The sequence below is a fragment of the Pteropus vampyrus genome, unplaced genomic scaffold, assembly GCF_000151845.1.
Source record: "Pteropus vampyrus isolate Shadow unplaced genomic scaffold, Pvam_2.0 Scaffold755, whole genome shotgun sequence".
Lineage (NCBI taxonomy): Eukaryota > Metazoa > Chordata > Mammalia > Chiroptera > Pteropodidae > Pteropus > Pteropus vampyrus.
Genome location: NW_011889536.1, coordinates 350,176 through 370,008, shown reverse-complemented (window position 1 = coordinate 370,008; position 19,833 = coordinate 350,176). Strand labels below are relative to the sequence as shown.

General features: G+C 49.9%; 1 protein-coding gene across 2 annotated transcripts; it reads left to right on the top strand.

Moving 5' to 3' along the window:
- Positions 1-1,211: 1,211 nt before the first annotated feature.
- Positions 1,212-18,773, top strand: OAF (out at first homolog). 2 transcript variants are annotated; one of them, XM_011385711.2, is made up of 4 exons: positions 1,214-2,003; positions 15,210-15,344; positions 16,304-16,484; positions 17,718-18,773. In XM_011385711.2, exons 1-4 carry the CDS (start codon positions 1,743-1,745, stop codon positions 17,981-17,983), a joined length of 843 nt encoding a protein of 280 aa, XP_011384013.1. In that variant the 5' UTR covers positions 1,214-1,742; the 3' UTR covers positions 17,984-18,773. The 2 variants fall into 2 exon arrangements, with proteins under 2 accessions (XP_023382019.1, XP_011384013.1); XM_023526251.1 differs by lacking the exon at positions 15,210-15,344 and having other exon boundaries at positions 1,212-2,003.
- The last annotated feature ends 1,060 nt before the right edge of the window (positions 18,774-19,833 follow it).

Below are 19,833 nucleotides of genomic sequence, written 5' to 3'. Positions count from 1 at the left end.
GCATCACCAGGGCATTTGTTTTAAAATGCAAATTTTCAGGTTTTTTCCCTAGGGAGTCTGATTGGCTAGATTTGGGGATGAAGTATATGTTTTTAACAAGTACCCAGGTGATTCTTTTGGTGAGGCAAATTCAGAAAACACTGGATTAGATAATCCCTCAAATCCCTTTTAGTCTTAAATTTAGGCAGCAAAGTGTAGTAGAAAGAGCCCTGGATTGGTAGTAAGGAGACAGATTTTGGCTTGACTCTGACCCTGCAGTTCAAGGGAGTCTGTCTCTGTTATTGATCCTGTCACAGAACCTGCATGCCTGGGTATCTGTTGTCTTCTTTGCTGGTGATGAGAACCCTGTGCTGAGGAAGATCTAGAAGAGAAGGAGGCTGCAGAACAGGGCATTCACCTATCTGCCATCAAGATTTCAGAAAAAAGTAGGGGAGGCCTAGAATAAATGGAAATGATAAATGGACATCAGAACACAACAGGTTCCAAGCATCCCCTGGGGCATTCTCCTGCATGGGACTGGCAAGACACTGTAGGTCTCAGCAACTCCCACTACATAGGGAGACACTTAGGCCCAAAGAATTTTTAAAATATGCCCAAAGCACACAGTTAATCAGAAGAAGCAGGAATCCAGACCCCTCTGCTTTCACCCAGTTCATTGTTGGGGTGCATGGCTGGGCAGTCCTATTTTCTTGGGCCTTGTGGAGAGCCCCTGATGGTCAAGTGCCAGTGTCCCGAGTTCCTGGACAGTCTCCAGAATGGACTAGAATCTAACATTTCCCTGGATTTGCTCAGCCTATTACTGAGAATAGGGAGACAGAATGGTCTGGAGAGGTAGACAGGACTGAAGAAAGGCGGTGAATGGGGGAAGAGAGGGAGGCTGGACTGAAAAGGAAAGCCGCGTAGGAGCTCACAAAATTGGGCGCTTCGAGAGCTGCATCCAGAGAGGTGTCCTGACTTACCAAGATCTCACACCTGAGTGATGTCAAAGCAAGCAACAGCCTCAGCTCCCCTCTCCAGACTAGGGCAGTCAAAAGGCTGAGTGCTAGGCGAGATATGATTTTGCAGAAATCCAGGTTGTCAGAGGAACTGAAAGATCAAACAAAACCCCTAAAACACCAAGCCCGATTATTTCATCCACGTGGCACAAGAACAAGCCAAAAAAAAAGGGGGCGGGGTAAATGTGACCCGTCCCGCCCCTGCTGGGAGGAAGAGATTTGCCGGGAGAGCCAACCCGGGACAAAGCCGGGGGAAGCAGACGGGACGCAGCAGGGAAGGAAGGAGATTGAGAAAGCGCTTTTCCCACAAAGCCGCTGCGCAGCGGTCCCCTCTCCCCGCCCTGGTCCCCTGGCCGCGGAAGGAGTGTGGAGAGCCGCTGCGGACCCTTTAAGGGCCGAGAGGTGCGCGGTCTCTTTAAGGCAGGTCCCGGTGCTTTCTGTTTTCTGAAGGAAGTGACGGGGGGGTGGGATTGAATGAAAAGTGCAAAACAGAGTCTCTAAGTGCTGGGTCGGGGGCCTCGAGAGCCGCGAGAGCGCCGCGTCCACCCCGGAGCCGCCTGGGTTACGCCGCGGAGCACAGCCCATGTGAGTGTACGCCACCCCACTGGTGACCCGCGTCTGAGACCCTCGGGGAGCCACTCCCGGGCGCCTTCAACTAGCCATCAACTTCGAGCGAAGTTTGGCAACGCCTCTCGCCGCCTGCACGCCGAGTGCCGGAGCTGAGGAGGGCGGCGGTGGCCCACGGGGATGTGCCCACCCGGCTCCCGCGGAGTCCCCAAGGCGTCCCGCGCGCTGCTGTTGCTGCCGCTACTTGTGTGGCTATTGGGGACGCCGCGCGGCGTGGGCGCGGGGGCGAGCCAGCGGGCAGAGCTGCGGGTGCGCGTGCGGTTGCCCGAAGGCCAGGTGACAGAGGAGAGCCTGCAGGCGGACAGCGACAACGACAGCATCATTCTCGAGCTGCGCAAGCCCGACGGCACCCTCGTCTCCTTCATTGCCGACTTCAGGAAGGTGAGGCACCCTCACTCTCCAGGATGGGACCTTCTAGCCAGAGTGCCCGAGATCTCTGTCGCACTCAGGCCTGCAGACAGAAGACTGGGGCCAGGAGAAGGATGAGAAGGACGTGACTTACCCAAGGTCACGCCGGGCCCTTCTCTACACCTCTTTGCCTAGCTCCCCAGGGCCCAGCCCCATCATTCTTCCCTAACTAACTCCTCTGCTACTCCCTCCCAAGCCCCCTTCCAGCCTTTCACCTCTTTGCTCAGGGTGCCTAGGCCCTGTCTCACACTCTCTGACCAGCCCTTTCCCCACTTCCTTTTCCAGCTTGCCCAGACCCTCCAGGTGCAGACCCTCCTTCAAAAGTCAACTTTAATGACCCTGACTTCCTCTTGGAGTAATTTCTGTATGCTCTTGCAGAAAAAATCCAAGGCTAGGAATGGGAGATCCAGGTTCTCACTGTGTGATCTAGGGCAAGTCCCTTTCCTTCTTTGGGCTTCCTTTCTCACCTCTGTGCGGGACAATGAAGTGTCTCTTGGCCTTGCAGCCCTGCCATCTTGCAGTGTGTGAACCATTTCCCCTTCTGTTTCACTTTCCTTGGCTTGGGGGACGGGGTTGTTGGGCCTAACTGATTTTCCCTGATCTCTCCCAAGCTGAGGAGAAGCTACCTCTCCTTTTTGGTCTGGAAAGTGGGGAAGCTTGCAGCAGGAGGACGTGGGGAGAGGCCTCAGATGAGGTCCCCATGCTCTAAGATGCCACTTCTTATCCTGCCTGAAAGGGGAGCTGGCCAGCCCCCACAGTTTGGCCCAGATCGTGGGAGGGGAGCAGAGACCAGCCTCTACTTCAGTGTGTGTGTATGTTGTGGAGAGAACCAGAAGGTGGACCTGGCCCCTGAGGTTGGAGGGAGTAGAGAGTAGAGTGTTGAGGGTTTATCAGCAAATGGGCCTGGAGGAGTGGCGAGTGACTAACAGTGACCCAGCGGCAGGAATCCTGGAGGAAAAGAGGATAGGTGAAGTGTAAGTGCCCACAGGGAGTCTCCTGATCTCCTATACCCCATCCCCTACCCCTGTCCTGATAAAAAGAAGCCTGGTGAGGCTCTCTTTCTGGGGTTGTGAAGAGATGAGGCCTATTAGCTAGGCAGCTGGAGAAGGCCAGGACTGTGCGACCCTTGCCTGAGCCACCTCTCTCTTCTCCTTAGAGTCTGAGAACTTGAGAGGAGACAGGGCAGATTTGGGGAGGTAGCTTGGGACCCGGCAAAATTGCCATAGATAGAATGGGGGACAGAGATCCAGAGGACAGTGGGAGAGGACTTGACTGCTGATCTGTCTCAGGAATACTGAGTTGTCATTGACATGGGACATAGGTAGACATAAGGGGTGAGGTAAGGGTGAGTGGTCACAGTCGGAAAGACTTTGTGGTCCTTCCTTACTCAACAGGCCCCAGCCAGGTTCTTAGATTCAGATAGGGCCAGGTCAGTTTGTATGTGGCAAGGGGGAAGCTGATGGGAACAGAATACCTCCTGTTTTCCCACTTAAACTCCAGGGGAATTTTGTCAAGTGTGTTCTTTTCCCAGAAAATCCAAATAGTGGCTGCATCCCTCAGGAGGCAGCTATCGAATCTTCCCCTCTAACATTCCATTGAAGCCCTTTGCCCTTGAGAGTGAGCCTCCAGCCGGGCTGAGCCTCCAACCTTCCTGCCCACTGCCCATTTTTCTATGGATTGTATCCCTGGAGAGAGACTCCCCTATCCCTGGGACCTCTCCAGCAGCCAAGGCTGTGGTTGGGACATCAGTGAAAGAGGCAGCAGGTAGAGCTAAGTTTTTACAGCCCCTAGGTGCAGCATGAAATATTTATTGCTCTACCCTGAGGGCAAGGAGAGAGGAGAGCTCAGGAGGTAGTGGGGTGGAGGACTGAGGATTGGGGCTGAAGGTGTAGTGGGAGGGCCGACTGCCCAGTTAGGTATTCCATTTGTTGCTGATTGTAAGAACCCCATTTTAATTTCCATAGCAGTTCAAACCTCCACCCAGATTTCTAAAGTCTGCTTTTCAGGTTAGCCTCTGACCCAGAAGCTGCCATTTCACACCCGCCCCTGGCATCTCTAATTTCATAAGCAAGGGCAGGAATTGGGAGTGGAAGGCACAGAAAGAACCAACTCTCCAAAGTCCCCTCCAGCTCTGAGTTTCTCAGACTGGGGCCGGGTAGAGCTGGCAAACGCCGAGGTGTGGTAGAATAGCCTTCCCTCCCAACCCAATCCAAATCTTTCTGGGGTGGATCTCTCTGGTTGCCCAGTCAGTTCTCAGGCCTCAGGCCTCAAAGTCTTTGGTAGGTTTCCACAAGAAGGTTCTATCTCGAAGTAATGATATTTTCTGTAGGAAAAGGCCTGCATGTGTTTTTTTGTTTGTTTTGTGTACCAAATCCATTTGGATTGGTTTGGGAAAAGTCCTTAGTCTGCTTGGGAATAGGGACATTTGCCATTTCAGCACCTTTGGGAGATAGTCCAGAGACAGACCTGATTTAACCCTGGGAAAAATTCTTGATCTCTGCAAATCTTCGGTTCTTTATCTGCAAAATGGGGATAATAATAGTACCAATTCCATGGTTATGGTGAGAACTAAACAGGAATACATGCAAAATACTATGTGTCAGCTATTGTGCTACGTGCTCAAGAAATGGAAGCCATTAACTTTTTAAATTGTGGCTCACATAGCATCTTAGCATGGACCCTCCCTGCTAAGCTTAGGCTCAAAGAGGTTGACTGATGGACTCAAAGTCACACATCAAGTCTACACTGAGCCTGTAGGAGCCTCGAGTCCCTCACAGTAACCTTCTCTTTTAAGTGCCATGCATTAGAGTTTTTCTGAGAAACAAACAATAGAAACACATAGAAGCAGAAACGCACACACATATATAGATATATAGAAAGAAATTTATTATGAGGGATTGGGTCCCACAATTATAGAAGCTGAGAAGTTCCTCTATTTGCCATCTGCAAGCTGGAAACCCAGGAAAACCATTGGTGTGGTTCCATTCCAGTCTGAGTGGCAAGGCCTGAGAACACCAATGTCTGAGGGTAGGAGAAGATGGTGTCCCAGCTCAAGCAGAGAGAGCAAATTCCGCCTTCCTTTCCACCTTTTTGTTGTATTTACACCCTCAATAGACTGGAGGACTGCCCACCCACTTTGGTGAGGGCTATCTTTACTCACTCTGCTGATTCAAATGCTAATCTCATCTAGAAACAGCCTCATAGATACACCCAGAAAATAATGTTTTACCAGCTCTCTAGGCATCCCTTAACCAAGTCAAATAGACACATAAAATTAACCATCACACTCCAAAATTGCTGGTCAGTCCCTTTGTTGTGACATTCTACACGGGGCAGCATTGAGGCCCTTGTGCTGTGTGCATTGCAACCTTCTGTTTGGCCAGTTTCACCCACCACCTAGCCCCCTTTCTATGCCCCCTCCCAGCCTCAGTGTTTGCCTCTGCCAAGAGCAGGCTTCCAACAGGGTCTGCCTCTCACACTGCTACACTGGACCTGAAGCTGGTGACACAGTGACAGTAATTGATTAGACTTCTGTAGGACACATATCCTGGAGCCGAGGCGAAGATTACAACTCCACTAGTAGCTTGGAGCTATCAAATGGCCATTGTGCATTATTACTGCAAGTCTTGCCCAAAGGCTGCTGACCATCAGGCAGATCGAGCTGTGGCTCTAGAAGACATGCCATAGCTCAGGGGCTTTCAAACTTTGCTGCACATTAAAATTACTTGGGGCGCTCTGGAAAATCCTGATGCCTGGGCTGCTATCTATACCAACTAACTCAGAATGTCTGAGGGTGGGAGCCAGGCAGCAGTATTTTTTAAAGAGATCCAGGTGATTCCAGTGCGCAGTGAAGTTTGGGAACCACTGGCTTAGCTGCTCCAGGAAAGAGGAAGGGACTTGGAAGAACTACCAGGTTAGACTGTCAAATGAAGGTAGAGCCCAAACTCAGTCACCTATTTGAAGCCTATCATTCTACCAACAATAACCCTAATGTGTTTAAGCAGCATATATTTAGGCCTAATTCTACATGCCTTCAGTACAGAACTGCAATTCATACACATACTCAATAGTCAATGCTCTTCTTTATAATCCAAATTCTATATATGTAATTATACCCATATGTACATTCTCACTGGGCATATCTAATAGTGGGCATGTCACTATCCCCAGTCTCTAACCTGGCTTTTTGTGTGGTAGCCTTCTTGGTCTTTCTCTCCATGGCTGCTGTCCCTATGTAAGTTCTCTTTACCTTTGTCCCCCAGTCTGAGTCTCCAAAAGCTGGGAGAGGGATGAGTCATGTTTCAGGCATGGTTTGGTGCTGACCAGATGGGGAGGGTGGGGCCGAAAAATATGAGAGTCATGTGCAACTGCTTCAAGGTGGTGGGTACAACAGGAGCAAGGAGGAAGGAGCTACAGACTCCAAAAGGGTAGATGGAGGGGATTGTGAGGGCTGTGGGCTGGAGCTATGAAAGTGCAGCTATATGGCGGTATGAGTCAACTCAAGGTCACTCTGAAGGACCCAAGGAAATTGGAACTCGAGCCCTTCCCTGGGCACTGATGATTGAGTGGGAACCAGATAAAGGAACAGTACAGAGAGTGCCAGAGTCCCTGCCTTGGGGGCTCCTGATGTGGGGAGCAACATAGGAAGCTGCATGGCTGTGAGATACAGTCAGTGAAGATGTGGAATGTGCAGATGGCTACATTGCTGCCTGAGGTTGTTTATTCTAATGGGATATCACATGACATGGATGTCAGGCAGGAGAACCTTTTAGAGCCCAGTCTCCCCCTACCCTGTCTATGTTAGGTCCATGTCTGTGCAACCTAACATAGGTTTTGAGGCATGTGATGGATAGAATGTCTTTTGCGGGGAACAGAGGGCAGTACGAGGTGCTTTCAAGAGAAGCCCAACTTTTTGAGAGTCCAGAGCATTTCCTCACAGTAGTTTATGAGAAGTCACGGGGAGGAATGACCTGGCTCGTATCCATGTAAGAGCAGTCCCTGTGCCATGTATGATAAATTCCTCCATGGATCAGGGATCAGCAGTCCTGCCCAGAGGTTCAGATGTGCTCCCTGGAGGTTGGCTAACAGCTCCCACTTCTGAATGCCTATGTCTAGGTGGAGTCCTAGCAAAAGATCTGGATTAGATAGTGAAAACTGCCACCTGGGAACAAGTGAGTAGCCTCCTAGAAAGAAGGTAGGGAGAGATAGAAGTGAGGTTCTTCTCTACTAGATTTCCCAAGCTCCAGAGAGTTGGTGGTGGTGATGGTGGAGGAAGAGGAAAAGCTCAGGACAGACTCCTCTTCCACAGGAAGACAGAAGGTCCAGCCTTGAGATGAGAATTGTGTATATCTGGATCTCACACTTGAAGGGTCATTCATGTCACACAGTTAGTTGCTGTCACAGACCTGGCCTCATTTGATCCTCACCACTGCATCATGAGGCAGATATTGCCTCTATTTTGCAGATGTGCAAGCTGAGGCTCAGAGCTATGAAGTGACTTTGACAAGATCCAATAGCTAACAGTACAGGATTAGGGCCCAGAGATCCTCCCACTGTATCCCAGTTGACTGTGTATACTGTGGCATTTAAGTGGGCTCCTTCCAGAAGGCTTAAGAAACCTAAATAGAGTAGGGGAAAAGGAAGAAAGAGGCTGAAAAAAGCCTTGGTGCAGAGGAACAAATCCACAGAGAAACCCTCCCCTATACACACTTGTGCCACAAACTCGTAACTCCCAGTGAATTTTGAGTATTGACCCCTTAGCAGCTTTGTGCCCGAGACTCTTTCCTCCCTAACTCCTTCTTCTCAAGGAGATGGGGGGCAGGGTTGAGGGGACCATTTTTAAAAGGTCTCACAGATACTACTGAGCACTCACTGTGTGAGTTGACAAGCTGTGTGACTTGACAAGTCACTTAACCTCTCTGAGCCCCAGGCTCAGACATGACAGGAACACAACAGGGGCAATAGTATGGTGCTTGCAGGCTTTTCACTTGAAAAGTGAATAAGAGGCCTTTGCAAAGCAAAAGCCAGTGTAGGCGTGTGCAAAATGAGATGGTGGTGCCAGCCAGGTCCAGACAGGGCCCTCCTCCCCTGCTCTCTTAAGCAGATTGTTCCAGCTCCTTTTTTTCTGCTCTGGGGACCAAAGCATCATTAGGAACTTCCATCCTTTAAGTTGGCAAAATGTTTAAGTGGCTGCCCCTGGGGATTCTGTTAAAGGGCAGGAAGCAAGGGAGGTGTTGGGGCTGGGAATCTCAATGAGAGGGAGCCGTGAGCCCCATCTTAGGAGCCCTGAGTCAGCGGGACAGTGGGGCGCAGAATACCCACATAAAGCCTCACATTGTTCCTGGGGCAGTCAGGACAGTGGTGACCTTTGTGATTTGGCTGACAGAGCACTAGGGGCTGGGGGAGGAGAGGGGTGGGGGTGGAAGGCACTGCTCCAGGCTGGTGGTTGCACTAATGCCCTGTAACAAGAAGCCTCTGTCCCAGGCCTAGTGCTGAGAGTGTACAGACATCTTGAATGGGCACTAGCCTGGGGATGTGCTTGGCCAGCTTTGGGTTGACTCCATCTACCCCTGTTTTTGCTCAAGGAGACTGGGCACACCAGCCAAGGTGCTCCTGTGTCTGCCACATGGCAGGCAGCATGGGGTTAGGAAGACATTAATTCCTGGATTACTCTCCAGGCCGACCCCTTTCTTCTCCAGCCCAATGAAGCTGGCCCCTCTCTAGTCATAAAGCAGTTCCAGCCAGGAGCAGAGGAATAAATATTTAGATTGGCTCAGCCTGGGCCTCAGAATCACACACTCTGGTGTGATGGGAAGGAGACCAAAATGGCAGAGGGAACTCCTAGGAGAGAGTGCCAGCTGTCCAAGAGCAAGGAGGAATTGAGGAGTGGCTGGGGGGCAAGTTGCTTCATGAGAACCCTGGAGAGGTGGCTTCCAACCTGGGCTGTACAACCACTGTAGTACAGTGGTGGGTTGGGAAAGGGGCATTGAGGAAAGAGGCAATGCCTCCATCCTGGCCCCTTTAGTTTTCGGCTTCCCTAAGGTGGAAGGCTAGATGGACAGCAAGGTCTGAGACAGGAGAGCCTCACTACCCCACTATCTAGAGTGGGCTCTCTGGAGAAGGGTATGTAGAGAGTGGGGAGGTAGCTGGGAGATGGTGATAGGGAAGGCAGCAGGGAGTGGGAGGGCATGAAGGGGTAGAGAAAGAGGAGATTTGCTAGGCTGGAGGTGCAGTATTGAGCCTATGAGAGGATGTGTGTGAAGCAGTGTCAGGAGAGATGCTACATATGAGGGTGTGTATGACTGACTGAAGGGAAGTGCATGTGAGGGGGTTGTTAGACTGGTGAGAACGGGTGTGTGTGAGATGGAGCATGAGATGCTATGTATGAGACTGGGGGAATTCAGTGAGGGAGAGAGGGTGTGGGAAATCAAGTGAGAAGATAGGTTTGTGAGACTGTCTATGAGAGATGTTGCATATGACTCTGAGAAAAAGGGGTGAGGTAGAGGCTCCATGGGAGAGACTGTGAAAGAGGAAATGTGTTCATATGAGCAAGTGTGTATGAAGGAGAATGAGAATGTGCAACTGAGCCAGTGTTAGCCTGGGGCAGGAGAAAGCTTTGAGAGAGCCTGGGTGCCACTGGTGAGAGATTGGGAGCAACTGTGTGCAAAAGAAATACTGAGAAACAGCAAGAATGTGTGAAAGATTATGGACATGTGGCCTATGAATGGGGAAAGCAGATGTATGTCTGTATGTATCAGTTAAGATTTGACTTGGCTGCAAGTAACACAAAACCCCAACAGGGACTAAAGAAAAAGAGTTCATTTCCCTCTTTCTAGTCTTATCTAAGGCTGGAAATTGGCAGTTGGCTAGTGTGACAGCTCCACAATCACCAGAGTTCCAGCAAGCTCTGTCTGTGGTCTTGCCTCTAATCCTCAACATTAAGCTTTACCTGGGGACTCTCCCCATCTAGGAAAACCACATCAGGAGCCTGGCACAGAATACCTATTGTTAAAATGCAGAGGGCTAGGCCCCCTGTTTTTCTCAGAGCAGGTCTTTACTGCCTCTTAGGTGTTCACCTGGAGCCCCAGTATAGCTGAACCAAAGCAGTCTTCTTTCTGTGGGATACAGTGGATCTCAAAAAAAAAAACATGGCAGGGAATGGACACAGAGAAAGGTAGACTATCTGAACAAGGGTTAAGGGGCAAGCTTGGAAGAGCAGAAAGGTCACTGGACTGAGTCAGGAGAGCTGGGCTTCAGCTTCTGCCCCTGCGGCTGTGTGACTTGTGAAGGTCACGTCTCCCGCTGAACCTCACTGGATCATGAATTTTGATCATATGCACAGTGGCACAGCACTATTAAGGTTTCTCATTCAGCTCTAAACCACAGACCTGTTCATGTCACATCCAGGCTCAAAACCCACTGATGACATCCATTGATCTATTAGATTAAGCTCAGACACCTTGGCTGGTCTTGTGCTTTGCCCTTCTTGCCAGCCTCTTCTTTCAGCCACTCATTGCCCTCCCCTATATTCCTTCCCCATCCTATGTACATCCCATCACTTTTCTCAGAACTCTTTCATGCTCTTATTTGTTCACTCATTTCTTTGCCTATTCATTATCAGATACTTATCGAGTTCCTGCTGTGTTTTTAGAGATGGGGATACACTGAAAATAAGATACTATTCCAGTTTCAAGGAGTTGAGTTTGGAAGGAAAGACAAGTAAAGCAATCTTTGCAAACACAATGGGATTGGTGCTATAGAGGTCAGGGGTTGAGCCTCTGCTGGAGGGTTGGTTGAGGGCAGCGTTGGGAGGACAGGTAGAGGTGACGCATTTGAACTGAGTCTTGAAGCATGGTAGGCAGATCTCCATGCAGGACATCCCCAGCAGAGGAGTCAGCTCATGAAAGACACATGGCATTGCTCATTCTGGGAACCACCAGCTTTTTGATTCCATGCTCAGGGAGTACAAGAGGAGTTATTTGCAGAGATTCGGATGCCAGCCTCTGGAGGGTACACTTTATGGAGAGGACAGAAGGAGCCTTTGAAGGGAATTGGGCAAATCAGATGACAGTAGAATGGAGGGATGGATTGGGTGGGGGCATTGAGACCCTCATACCTTCCTATCTTCTGTAAATGTTTTTCTCTCTTTGCTAGAAAGCCCCTCATCCTTTGACTGTCAAGGACCACTGAAATGTCCTTCACTGTGGGCAGCCTTTCCTTCCTCCCCCACTTCAAGCCTCATCATCAAGGGGACAACAAACATTCCTCCATCCATCTTTTGCTCCATGGCACTTAGCATAAAACTTAACCCTAGGCCTATCATAATGCACTGACTTTGGCTGTAAGAGGTCTGGCTCCCCATGAGCCTCTTGAAGACAGGTGTCTTTGCCATAGTCTTGCCCACCCCACTGCCCAGCCTAATGGCTGTGAAGGCCCTTCCCCAGGTAATGCTAATCAGTGCTTTCCCACTGATTTGCTGATTATCTGCAAGCCCCAGAGCAGTCACCTGACCTCTGTGGGTCTCAGGTGCATCTCTAAGAGAAAAATCTTTACTCCTGCCTCTGCAGGTCTAGAATAAATCACAGCTGGAGCAAGGCCATGGGTTGCAACAATGACAGAGAAATTTAAAGAGGTCAGCTCACAATGTTTTGAAACCTTTCATTCAGTTTCTCCTCTCAAAAATCCCTTGAGGTAGGTACTATTAGTTTAAGTCATTTCACACATGTGGAAACTAAGGTGCAGAGAGATTAAGTAAATCCCTAAGGTTATGTGGCTAGTGTCAGCAAAACCAGGGTTTGAGTGCAGGTAGTACTGGCTCCAGAGCCTTTGTTCTTAACTGCTGTGCTCTCCTAGAACGTACCTACTCTGTTCCTTACTAAAAACCACAGAGGACTTTAGCAGATGCTCTCTCTCTCCATGGCACATTTTCTACACCCTCTGCATGGCCAAGAATTCATCCCTGCTACTACGTTCCACTTCTTTCTGGTGGCATGCTCCTGGTGGGCTGCAGGTTCTGAAAACTCATAGGAAAAGGAGCCTTGTAGAAACCTCCCATCTTGGGAGCCTAGCCTTAGTCCTAGTTCTTTGAAGCTTGCTTCCAGTCCCCTGCCATTGGCTCTTCCCCAGCTATGCCACCTGTCTTGGGCAGTAGCCCACATCCAGGTAAATCATCCCAGGGCAGAAAGTGAGGGGAAGCCAAAAAGCCAGGCTTCCCTCTGGGCTGGGCTCAGCTTCTGGCCAGATGTTTCCTGAAGCAGGGGAGCCTCTTCCCCTCCCCTTCTGTGCTAGAGATAAAGGGGCCCCTGGAACCTTAGTAGTGAGTCTGAGGTGTAGGGAGTAAAAAGTAGTAGGGATAACTGTCAGGACGGTAGAGCCAAAGAGATCCAGAAACTAGGGCTGCCCATTCCCTCTCAGGGGTCAGCTTGGAGAATATAGGTTTTCTGGAGAAACAGGACTAAGAAGACTGGAGAATTCAGGGTTTAAAGAGACTCGGCATGACAGACAGACAGCAGGTTAGAAGGATGTCCTGCCTCATCTTACTCTGATATTTGTGTCAGATGCTGTTGTTCTTAGTCATGTGGAACCGTACATGGGAGCTGCCACATTCCCCCAGCAGGTCTCAGAGGACTCACAGACCACCACTGGATGGATGGGCAAAGCTGGAAGAGGGATCTCACCCCAGCTCTGCCACTCACAAGCTCTGTGGCCGAAGGCAGACCACACTACCTCTGTGGGCCTGAGCTTCAGTTTCTTTAGCTGGGTATCGAGGGAATTGAACTAGTTGATCTAGGAGGCAATTAAATATTATGGTTAAGAGCCCGGACTTTGGAGTCAGACTGCCTGGGTTCGAATTCCCATTACATTTTCTCTTGGTCCCATGACCTTGAGCAAGTTACCCATTCCAAACTTGGTAGTAATCATAGTTACCACCTCCTGTTGTAAAGACTTTAAAAGGGACAATATATCCTTTTTGACTCATTGTAACAATGACTCGTCCCTTCTAGGTTATAAACTTCAATAAATCTTTGTCCTACACAAATAAATAGGAGATGCAGAGGAAATCTCCTAGCTCAATGAGAAATCCTTATTCCCTCTCTTCATCCCCAGTTTCTACTGTGTTAGCATTCTGTTGTTATTTAATATAGATGCAGGGGAGAAACTCAAATTTCTTTCATCCTCTGGTCTGGTCCAAGAATTCAAATAAATGCTTTCTATTATTGGTGGGCAGGTGATGTACCCAAACAATGAGACTACCAACAGCCATAAGACTGTAGGGTATTGCACGTTCTTGTGGCATTGGAGAAGATGCTGTGAATATTCCAGATAGGATTCTTTTAAAGGATCATTGCTGATAATACCCTCGGAAGGGAAGTCCGGTATCAAATCTCACCTGGCAGGAATTGAGCCTGGAATAGAAAGTACATAAGTATGGCCAGCCTCCATTCTCTCCTTAGCTGACCCAAGGGAATGGAAAATCAGATAGCCCAGGCTAGTGGAGCAAGGAGGTTCCAGCCTTGTGGCCCAAGAATGGATTTCCTATTGAGAGGAACCTGGGGTTAACTCAAGCTCTGATTCACCTTCCCCACAAGTCTGGAATCATAAGGAACCCAGTGGAACCTTTCTCACCAGCTGGGCTTCAGTTTCCCTTTCCACACTATTGGTGGTAAAATCTCCCCATACACTCCTACAGCTCATTGTTCCAGAGATCATTTATAGTAAAAGGAGGAGAAACATCTTAATAAAATCAGAGGACTTCAGTGCATGGAGATTTATGGAGTAACAGCCCTCATTTGTTCAGATCACCTGTGACATTTGCGATTACCTGCAATGATGCTGATCACCACAGCTAGCACTTACAGAGCACTTACTCTGGGCAGGCATTCTTCTGTGCCCTCCACAATAACTCATTTAGTCTTTACCACAACCCTGCCAGGTAAATGCGTTATCATCTCCATTTTATAAATATGGCTTAGAGAAGCTGGAAGATATGCCTGGGTGCTGGCTAATACATTACAGAGTTGGGGTGGAAACATGGGACCTCACTTCCTGTCCTGGGAACCCAAGGTGGACCCTAAACCCCATTCTCAGAGCACTTATACTCTAGCAGGCATACAGTGAGCACTCACTGAATGGAGGCTCTCTTAGTAAGTGAGGACATATGTATGTTGAAAGGTGAATACCTACACAGGGCTTTATACTCTCAGTGCCAGTGCAGAGCCATTGGAGTTCCTAGAAGAGAACCATCATTGTCACTAGGGTACCTCCTAGGCAGGGGAGTCTTGACAGATTCAGACCACTTCTGATTGAGACCTGCTAACTTCTCACTGGGAGCAGTTAGGCAAGGTGCAGAGATGGGTGAGAGCAGGGGGGCATCTCAGGTACAGGTGGGTTGGAGCACAGGGTTCCAGCAGTCTGATTGGGAAGGGGACACCATCCCATGGCCCTTCTGCCCCTCTCTTGCCTCCTTCATTCATGCAGTGAGTCAGTAACAGGAAGGAGCCTTTGGCCTGCTGGTGATGCCATTAGTAACCCTGTGGGGAAAGGGGAACCATCCCAGGTCCCTTAGGCCGGAAGGCAGCAACAGCTGCAGCCAGCTTGTGCATTGTCTGCCCTTAACCCCATTCTGCCTCTACAACTTCCATTTGAGATAGGGTGGCCAGGAGCTTGGCTGATCAGAATTCTGCAGGGCATTTTGAAGAGCTCTAATTTCTAGGCCTTTCCCAAAACCTACTGAATAAAAATGTCAGAGAGAGAAACTCTGGAATCTGTACTTGTAAAAAGTATAGCCTTTCCCCCATGAGGTCCTGGCCAGGTAATCATAGGGGTCCTGACCCACCCCAATCAAAGTGACACAGGGGTGTCACCAAGAGGAAGTATCAGCTATGAATGAACCAGGTGCCAAAAAGGGATGCTACTTGTTTCGAGATGAGGTTCTGTACATCTAAACAGTTGTTTTGAAAAACTTTCTAGCAGTTCATTATGTGTGTTTTCCAGCAGGCTCTGGAATATCTGGGATATGTTCTTTCTTTTAAGTCACAGTTTAAAAATTCCTAGACCAGCGGGAGGGAAGTATTGCAGGGCAGTGTGTAGGCATGTGTCTGCTCCAGGGCCTGAGCTAAGCACTGACTGGGCTCGTGGGAAGGTCCCACTCCCCTCCATCTTTCTGCCCTTTTCCATCAGTATGTGAAGATCTTCCGGGCCCTGATCTTGGGGGAGCTGGAAAAAGGTCAGAGTCAGTTCCAGGCCCTCTGCTTTGTCACCCGGCTTCACCACAATGAGATCATCCCCAGTGAGGCCATGGCCAAGCTTCGACAGGTGAGTGCCTGCCCTGGGCCCGCCTTGGCCCAGCTTCTGCCCCAGAGCCCCTATTGCTGCAGCTAGACTGGCCCCAAAGTAAATCTCCCACCCAGCACCTGACCCGCCCTCATCCCTTGTACCCCACTCTCACCCTATAGTCCTGAAGTGATTTTGCCCCAGGCCAAATCCTACCCCATTGCTCCAGATCCCTAATCTGCACGGAATCCCCAACTCCTATATTCCTCAAGTCCCCTAATCTCAGCTTCTCCCCATTTATGATGGAAGCCAGGGGCTTGGACTCCGAAGTTGGATCTGCCTTCAGACCCAGAGCCATCCTCATTATCCTAGTGACATGGGATAAGTTACCACACCTTCAAAACCTCTATTTTCTTAATGAGAAATGGTTATAGCAAGAATTAAATGAGATGATGTGTATAAGTGTTCAGTGCAGTGTTCAAAGCACTTCAGCCTGTCAACCTGCTCCCATTCTCTTTCTGGACCCTGGGCCTCTCCTCAGCCTCATCTTAATTCCCTAAACTATCCAGCAGGGCCTACCATAGGCCCCTCCCCTCGTGCTCGCCCTTCCCAGAGATACTCAGTTCTCTGAATTCTGGAAAGTGTGGTCCCCCAGGTCTCATTTAACCTGGGACGGCTTGCCTGGCCTGCCTACTTTTAACACCCTCCTTCACCGCCTGTCTCCCCCCCAACCTCCCCTGCCACACACGCACAGAACAACATATCAGAATTCTCCATCAGGCTACAGAGGACAGCACAGTGGCCAGCTGAAAAGGCTTGACTACACTCTGGGTATTACTTTCTCTGCTAGTTGGAGCGTGGGCTGGGTAGCCAGCCCTTGACTACCACCAAGCAGATGGCTCCCAGGTTCTAAAGATAACCATCCTGAGCTTGTCTGATCGGGGAAAATGGGCAGGGAACATTCTGAGACCATGTGGGAGTGGCTCTTGTACTCCACACAGAAAAATCCACGGGCAGTGCGTCAACCTGAGGAGGTACGGGGCCTGGAGCACCTGCACATGGACATCGCTGTCAACTTCAGCCAGGGGGGCCTACTAAGCCCCCATCTTCGTAATGTGTGTGCCGAGGCCGTGGACGCCATCTACACACGCCAAGAGGACGTCTGGTTCTGGCTGCAGCAAGGTCAGCGGGGTGCTGTCCACTGCTGTATCACATCAAATATGATAGATATGAGATGTGAGAGTTGAGGAGAGGGACATCTAAACTAGGCCAGGATTGATTAGGGAAGTGATGCCTGTGTGGCTCTTCAATGAGAGGAGTTAGCCAGGTGAAATGACCCATTCCAGGAAGGGACACCCAGAACTGTGACTCTGCTGGGCCCTGTGGAAGGAGATTCCCCGGCAACTCCCACCTTATCCCTGACTTTAGTGAGAGTGGAGATGGGACCTTCTGTCATGTGATGGGGGCACAGGCACAAGGGTCTGGGTGGGGCCCAAAGATACCCATGCCTACCTGCCCACCTTTTAGAAATCAGCTCCTCTCCTTTCCTTCACACCTTCCCTGGTACCAGCATCTCTCCCCCAAGAAGCTCGAGGCCTCCTCTCATCTTTGCATGATCTTTGACTTTCTGGCCCATGTGACCTCACTGCTGGGCTATCTTCTTAGTACTTTTCCCAGGGCTGTCCTCAGGTCCTCTGTAGAAAGGACAGGGAGATGTCACCATTCCAACTCCAGGTCTCTGGTCCCTCTGCTCAGCTAGCTGCAAACTAGAGAAATGCCTGCCCAGGGTAGCACTGGATTTAGAAATGCCCAACGGAGCTGTGGTCACACCCTCCACACACATACCCCTTCCCAGTGGGCTCTACCCCAAACTGAGGTACAAGCTTGATACTGTCCCCCAGGGGCTGGTCCCTCCTGTGACCACTGATCCAAGCCAGGGCCTAGGTCCCTGTTGTCTCCCCCAGCAACTCTCATGTGCACACTCCCATCTACCCCACTCCCTGGCCATCCTGACTTCCCAGTGTGTTTGTGCTAGCCCTTCCTCAGCTGGCCCTACTCAGATATCATTTCCTTTGAGAAGCTTTCCTTGATTTCCTACTTATTCCCCCACCACACACTTCTATTCCATCACAATCCAGTATAGTAATGTTTTTAAGTGTAGGGTGGCAGTATGGCTAAGCAAAGGTCTTGAAGTCATATAGACCTGGGTTCTAGTCCTGACTTCACTATTTACTGTGTGATCGCAGCCAGACTGTTAAACTTCTCTATGCTGGTTTTCTCATCTGTAAGACAGGGATGAGAATACTTATAGTGGTAATGGATGCCTAAAGAAGCCATACAAGGAATGGCCCTGCCCCCTGGCTAGGGGAGCCCCTCACTCCTCTCCCCTCCTTGACTTTTGCCTCTCTCTCCCAGGTGTGGACAGCTCCATGTTCAAGGCTCTGCCCAAGGACACAGAGCAGGCTTTGCTGCCTCACTGCGGGCAGGTAGAGGACCTAGGGAAGCCCTGCGTCTGCCACTATGGCCTGAACCTGGCTTGGTACCCCTGCATGCTCAAGTACTGCCACAGCCATGACCGGCCAGTGCCCTACAAATGCGGCATCCGCAGCTGCCAGAAGAGCTACAACTTCAACTTCTATGTGCCCCAGAGGCAGCTGTGTCTCTGGGATGAGGATCCCTAGCCAGGCTGGGGTACAGGGGTGGGCCCCAGGAGGCTGCTCTGGGCTTACCACTCCTCCCCCAGCCCATTAGAGGATGTGACAATCCCCAATGAGGCCTTATTTCCCTTCCCTTCACCTAATTCTGGAGCCTCTGGCCCCATCACTCATGACTGTGAAAATAGATGTGGCATAGCAGGGGTTAACTTATGAAGGCAGCTCCCACTCCCACCCTGTGCCTTCCTTGAGGACAAGAGGAGAATGGGGTTCTCCACACTGCACCCCTCCCCTCAACGCCCCCTGAGGTGCTCTCTTTCAAGCAATGAAAATATCATGGCCTATGATTCTCCTATTTAACTCTTTGAAGGTTTAGACCCTAAAAGGTGTCTTTTCCTGTTATACTCACCTCCCCACACACAACCCCACGCCCAACCATCTGGAAGGAGCTGGCCCTTCTGCACCTTCAACTGTTCAACAAGGAGTGAGGATCATTGCCCCAGAGAGGAGGCTGTTGAGAAGGTTGCCACAGCCTCTATACCAGATCATTATGCCTTCTTCTTATCACTGGCCTCCGAAGTCCACATTGGGGCAGGTGGGGACCTCCCAGCTCTGAGACCACCTGTGCCTTCCCCAGAGCCGGATTTGGGACTTGGCCTCGAGAGCAGGCACTACCTTGTCCCCTCTAAACAGAAATGTTTGTAGGGTTCTGGGGCAGAGAGAGAGCATGAAGTATGAGGAAAACTTGAATCCCAGATATTGTAATGCAAAGTATTTATCATTTCTACCAGAAATAAAAGTTTAAATTTTTACTTGATGGACAGCTCTAGACTTGAAGTTCTCAGAGAACTTTTGGCCAATGCTGCCACCTGGTGTCAAGAGAATTGTGCCATACTCTATCAGTGAACAGTCTTGGGACAACTTCTAAAGCGAAAGCCCCCAACCTTTTTGGCACCAGGGTCTAGTGCTCCTATGAGAATCTAATGCCAGACGATCTGAGGTGAGCTGAGGCAGTGATGCTAACGCTGGGGAGCAGCTGCAAATACATATGAAGCCTTGCTTGCTTGCCTACCACTCACATTCTGCTGTATGGCCTGCATCTTAACAGGCCACCAACCAGTACTGGTCTGCAGCCTGGGGTTGGGGACCCCTGTTCCGAAGCACCTACTGTGTGCTCAGCCACTGTGTGGTGGGAGAGCATGTAGGTGCGGGGGATGTTACTAGGGAAGGATAAGACAAAATTTCTACGCTTAAGAAGACATACATGGATAAGCAAATCAGACAGTAGTAGACAGCATGAGATATGTTAAGTCAAGAGATAAGGTGAAAATTCTGGAACCAGACTTCTGGGTTGAAATCCTGAAATCCTTATTTGCTCTGCACTCTTGGGTCAAGTTACTTTGTCTCTGTGCCTCAGCTCTCTCAACTATAAAATGCTCTTAATTATGAGACTTAAGACATACATGTTAAGTGCCCAGCACACACTGAGTGTTCACTGTGTTAGCTATTATTATATAGTTACTATTAGTGAAAAAAGCAGACATTTTCTCATCTATAAACTTGAGACAACTAAACCAGACATCTCGAAGGCCTCCTCACTTCAAAAGTATCTTCCATTATAAAGAGGTTGTAATATGAAGTGCTGAGCCAGATGCTGGAGGACATCCAAGGAGGAGGAATATTCAAGCTGGATTTATTGCAGAAAGTTTCCTGGATGAGACGGGACATGGGTTGAGGCTAAAGGACGGTAAGAATTTGGCAAGGTGGAGGGGACTGTGTATTCAGGGCCTGGAAAATTCCTGGGGGTCCCATGGGGAGCCCAACCCCTTAGGAAATAGGGGACCGGGCAGAGTCTGATCCTTCCTCACAAGCCTTGG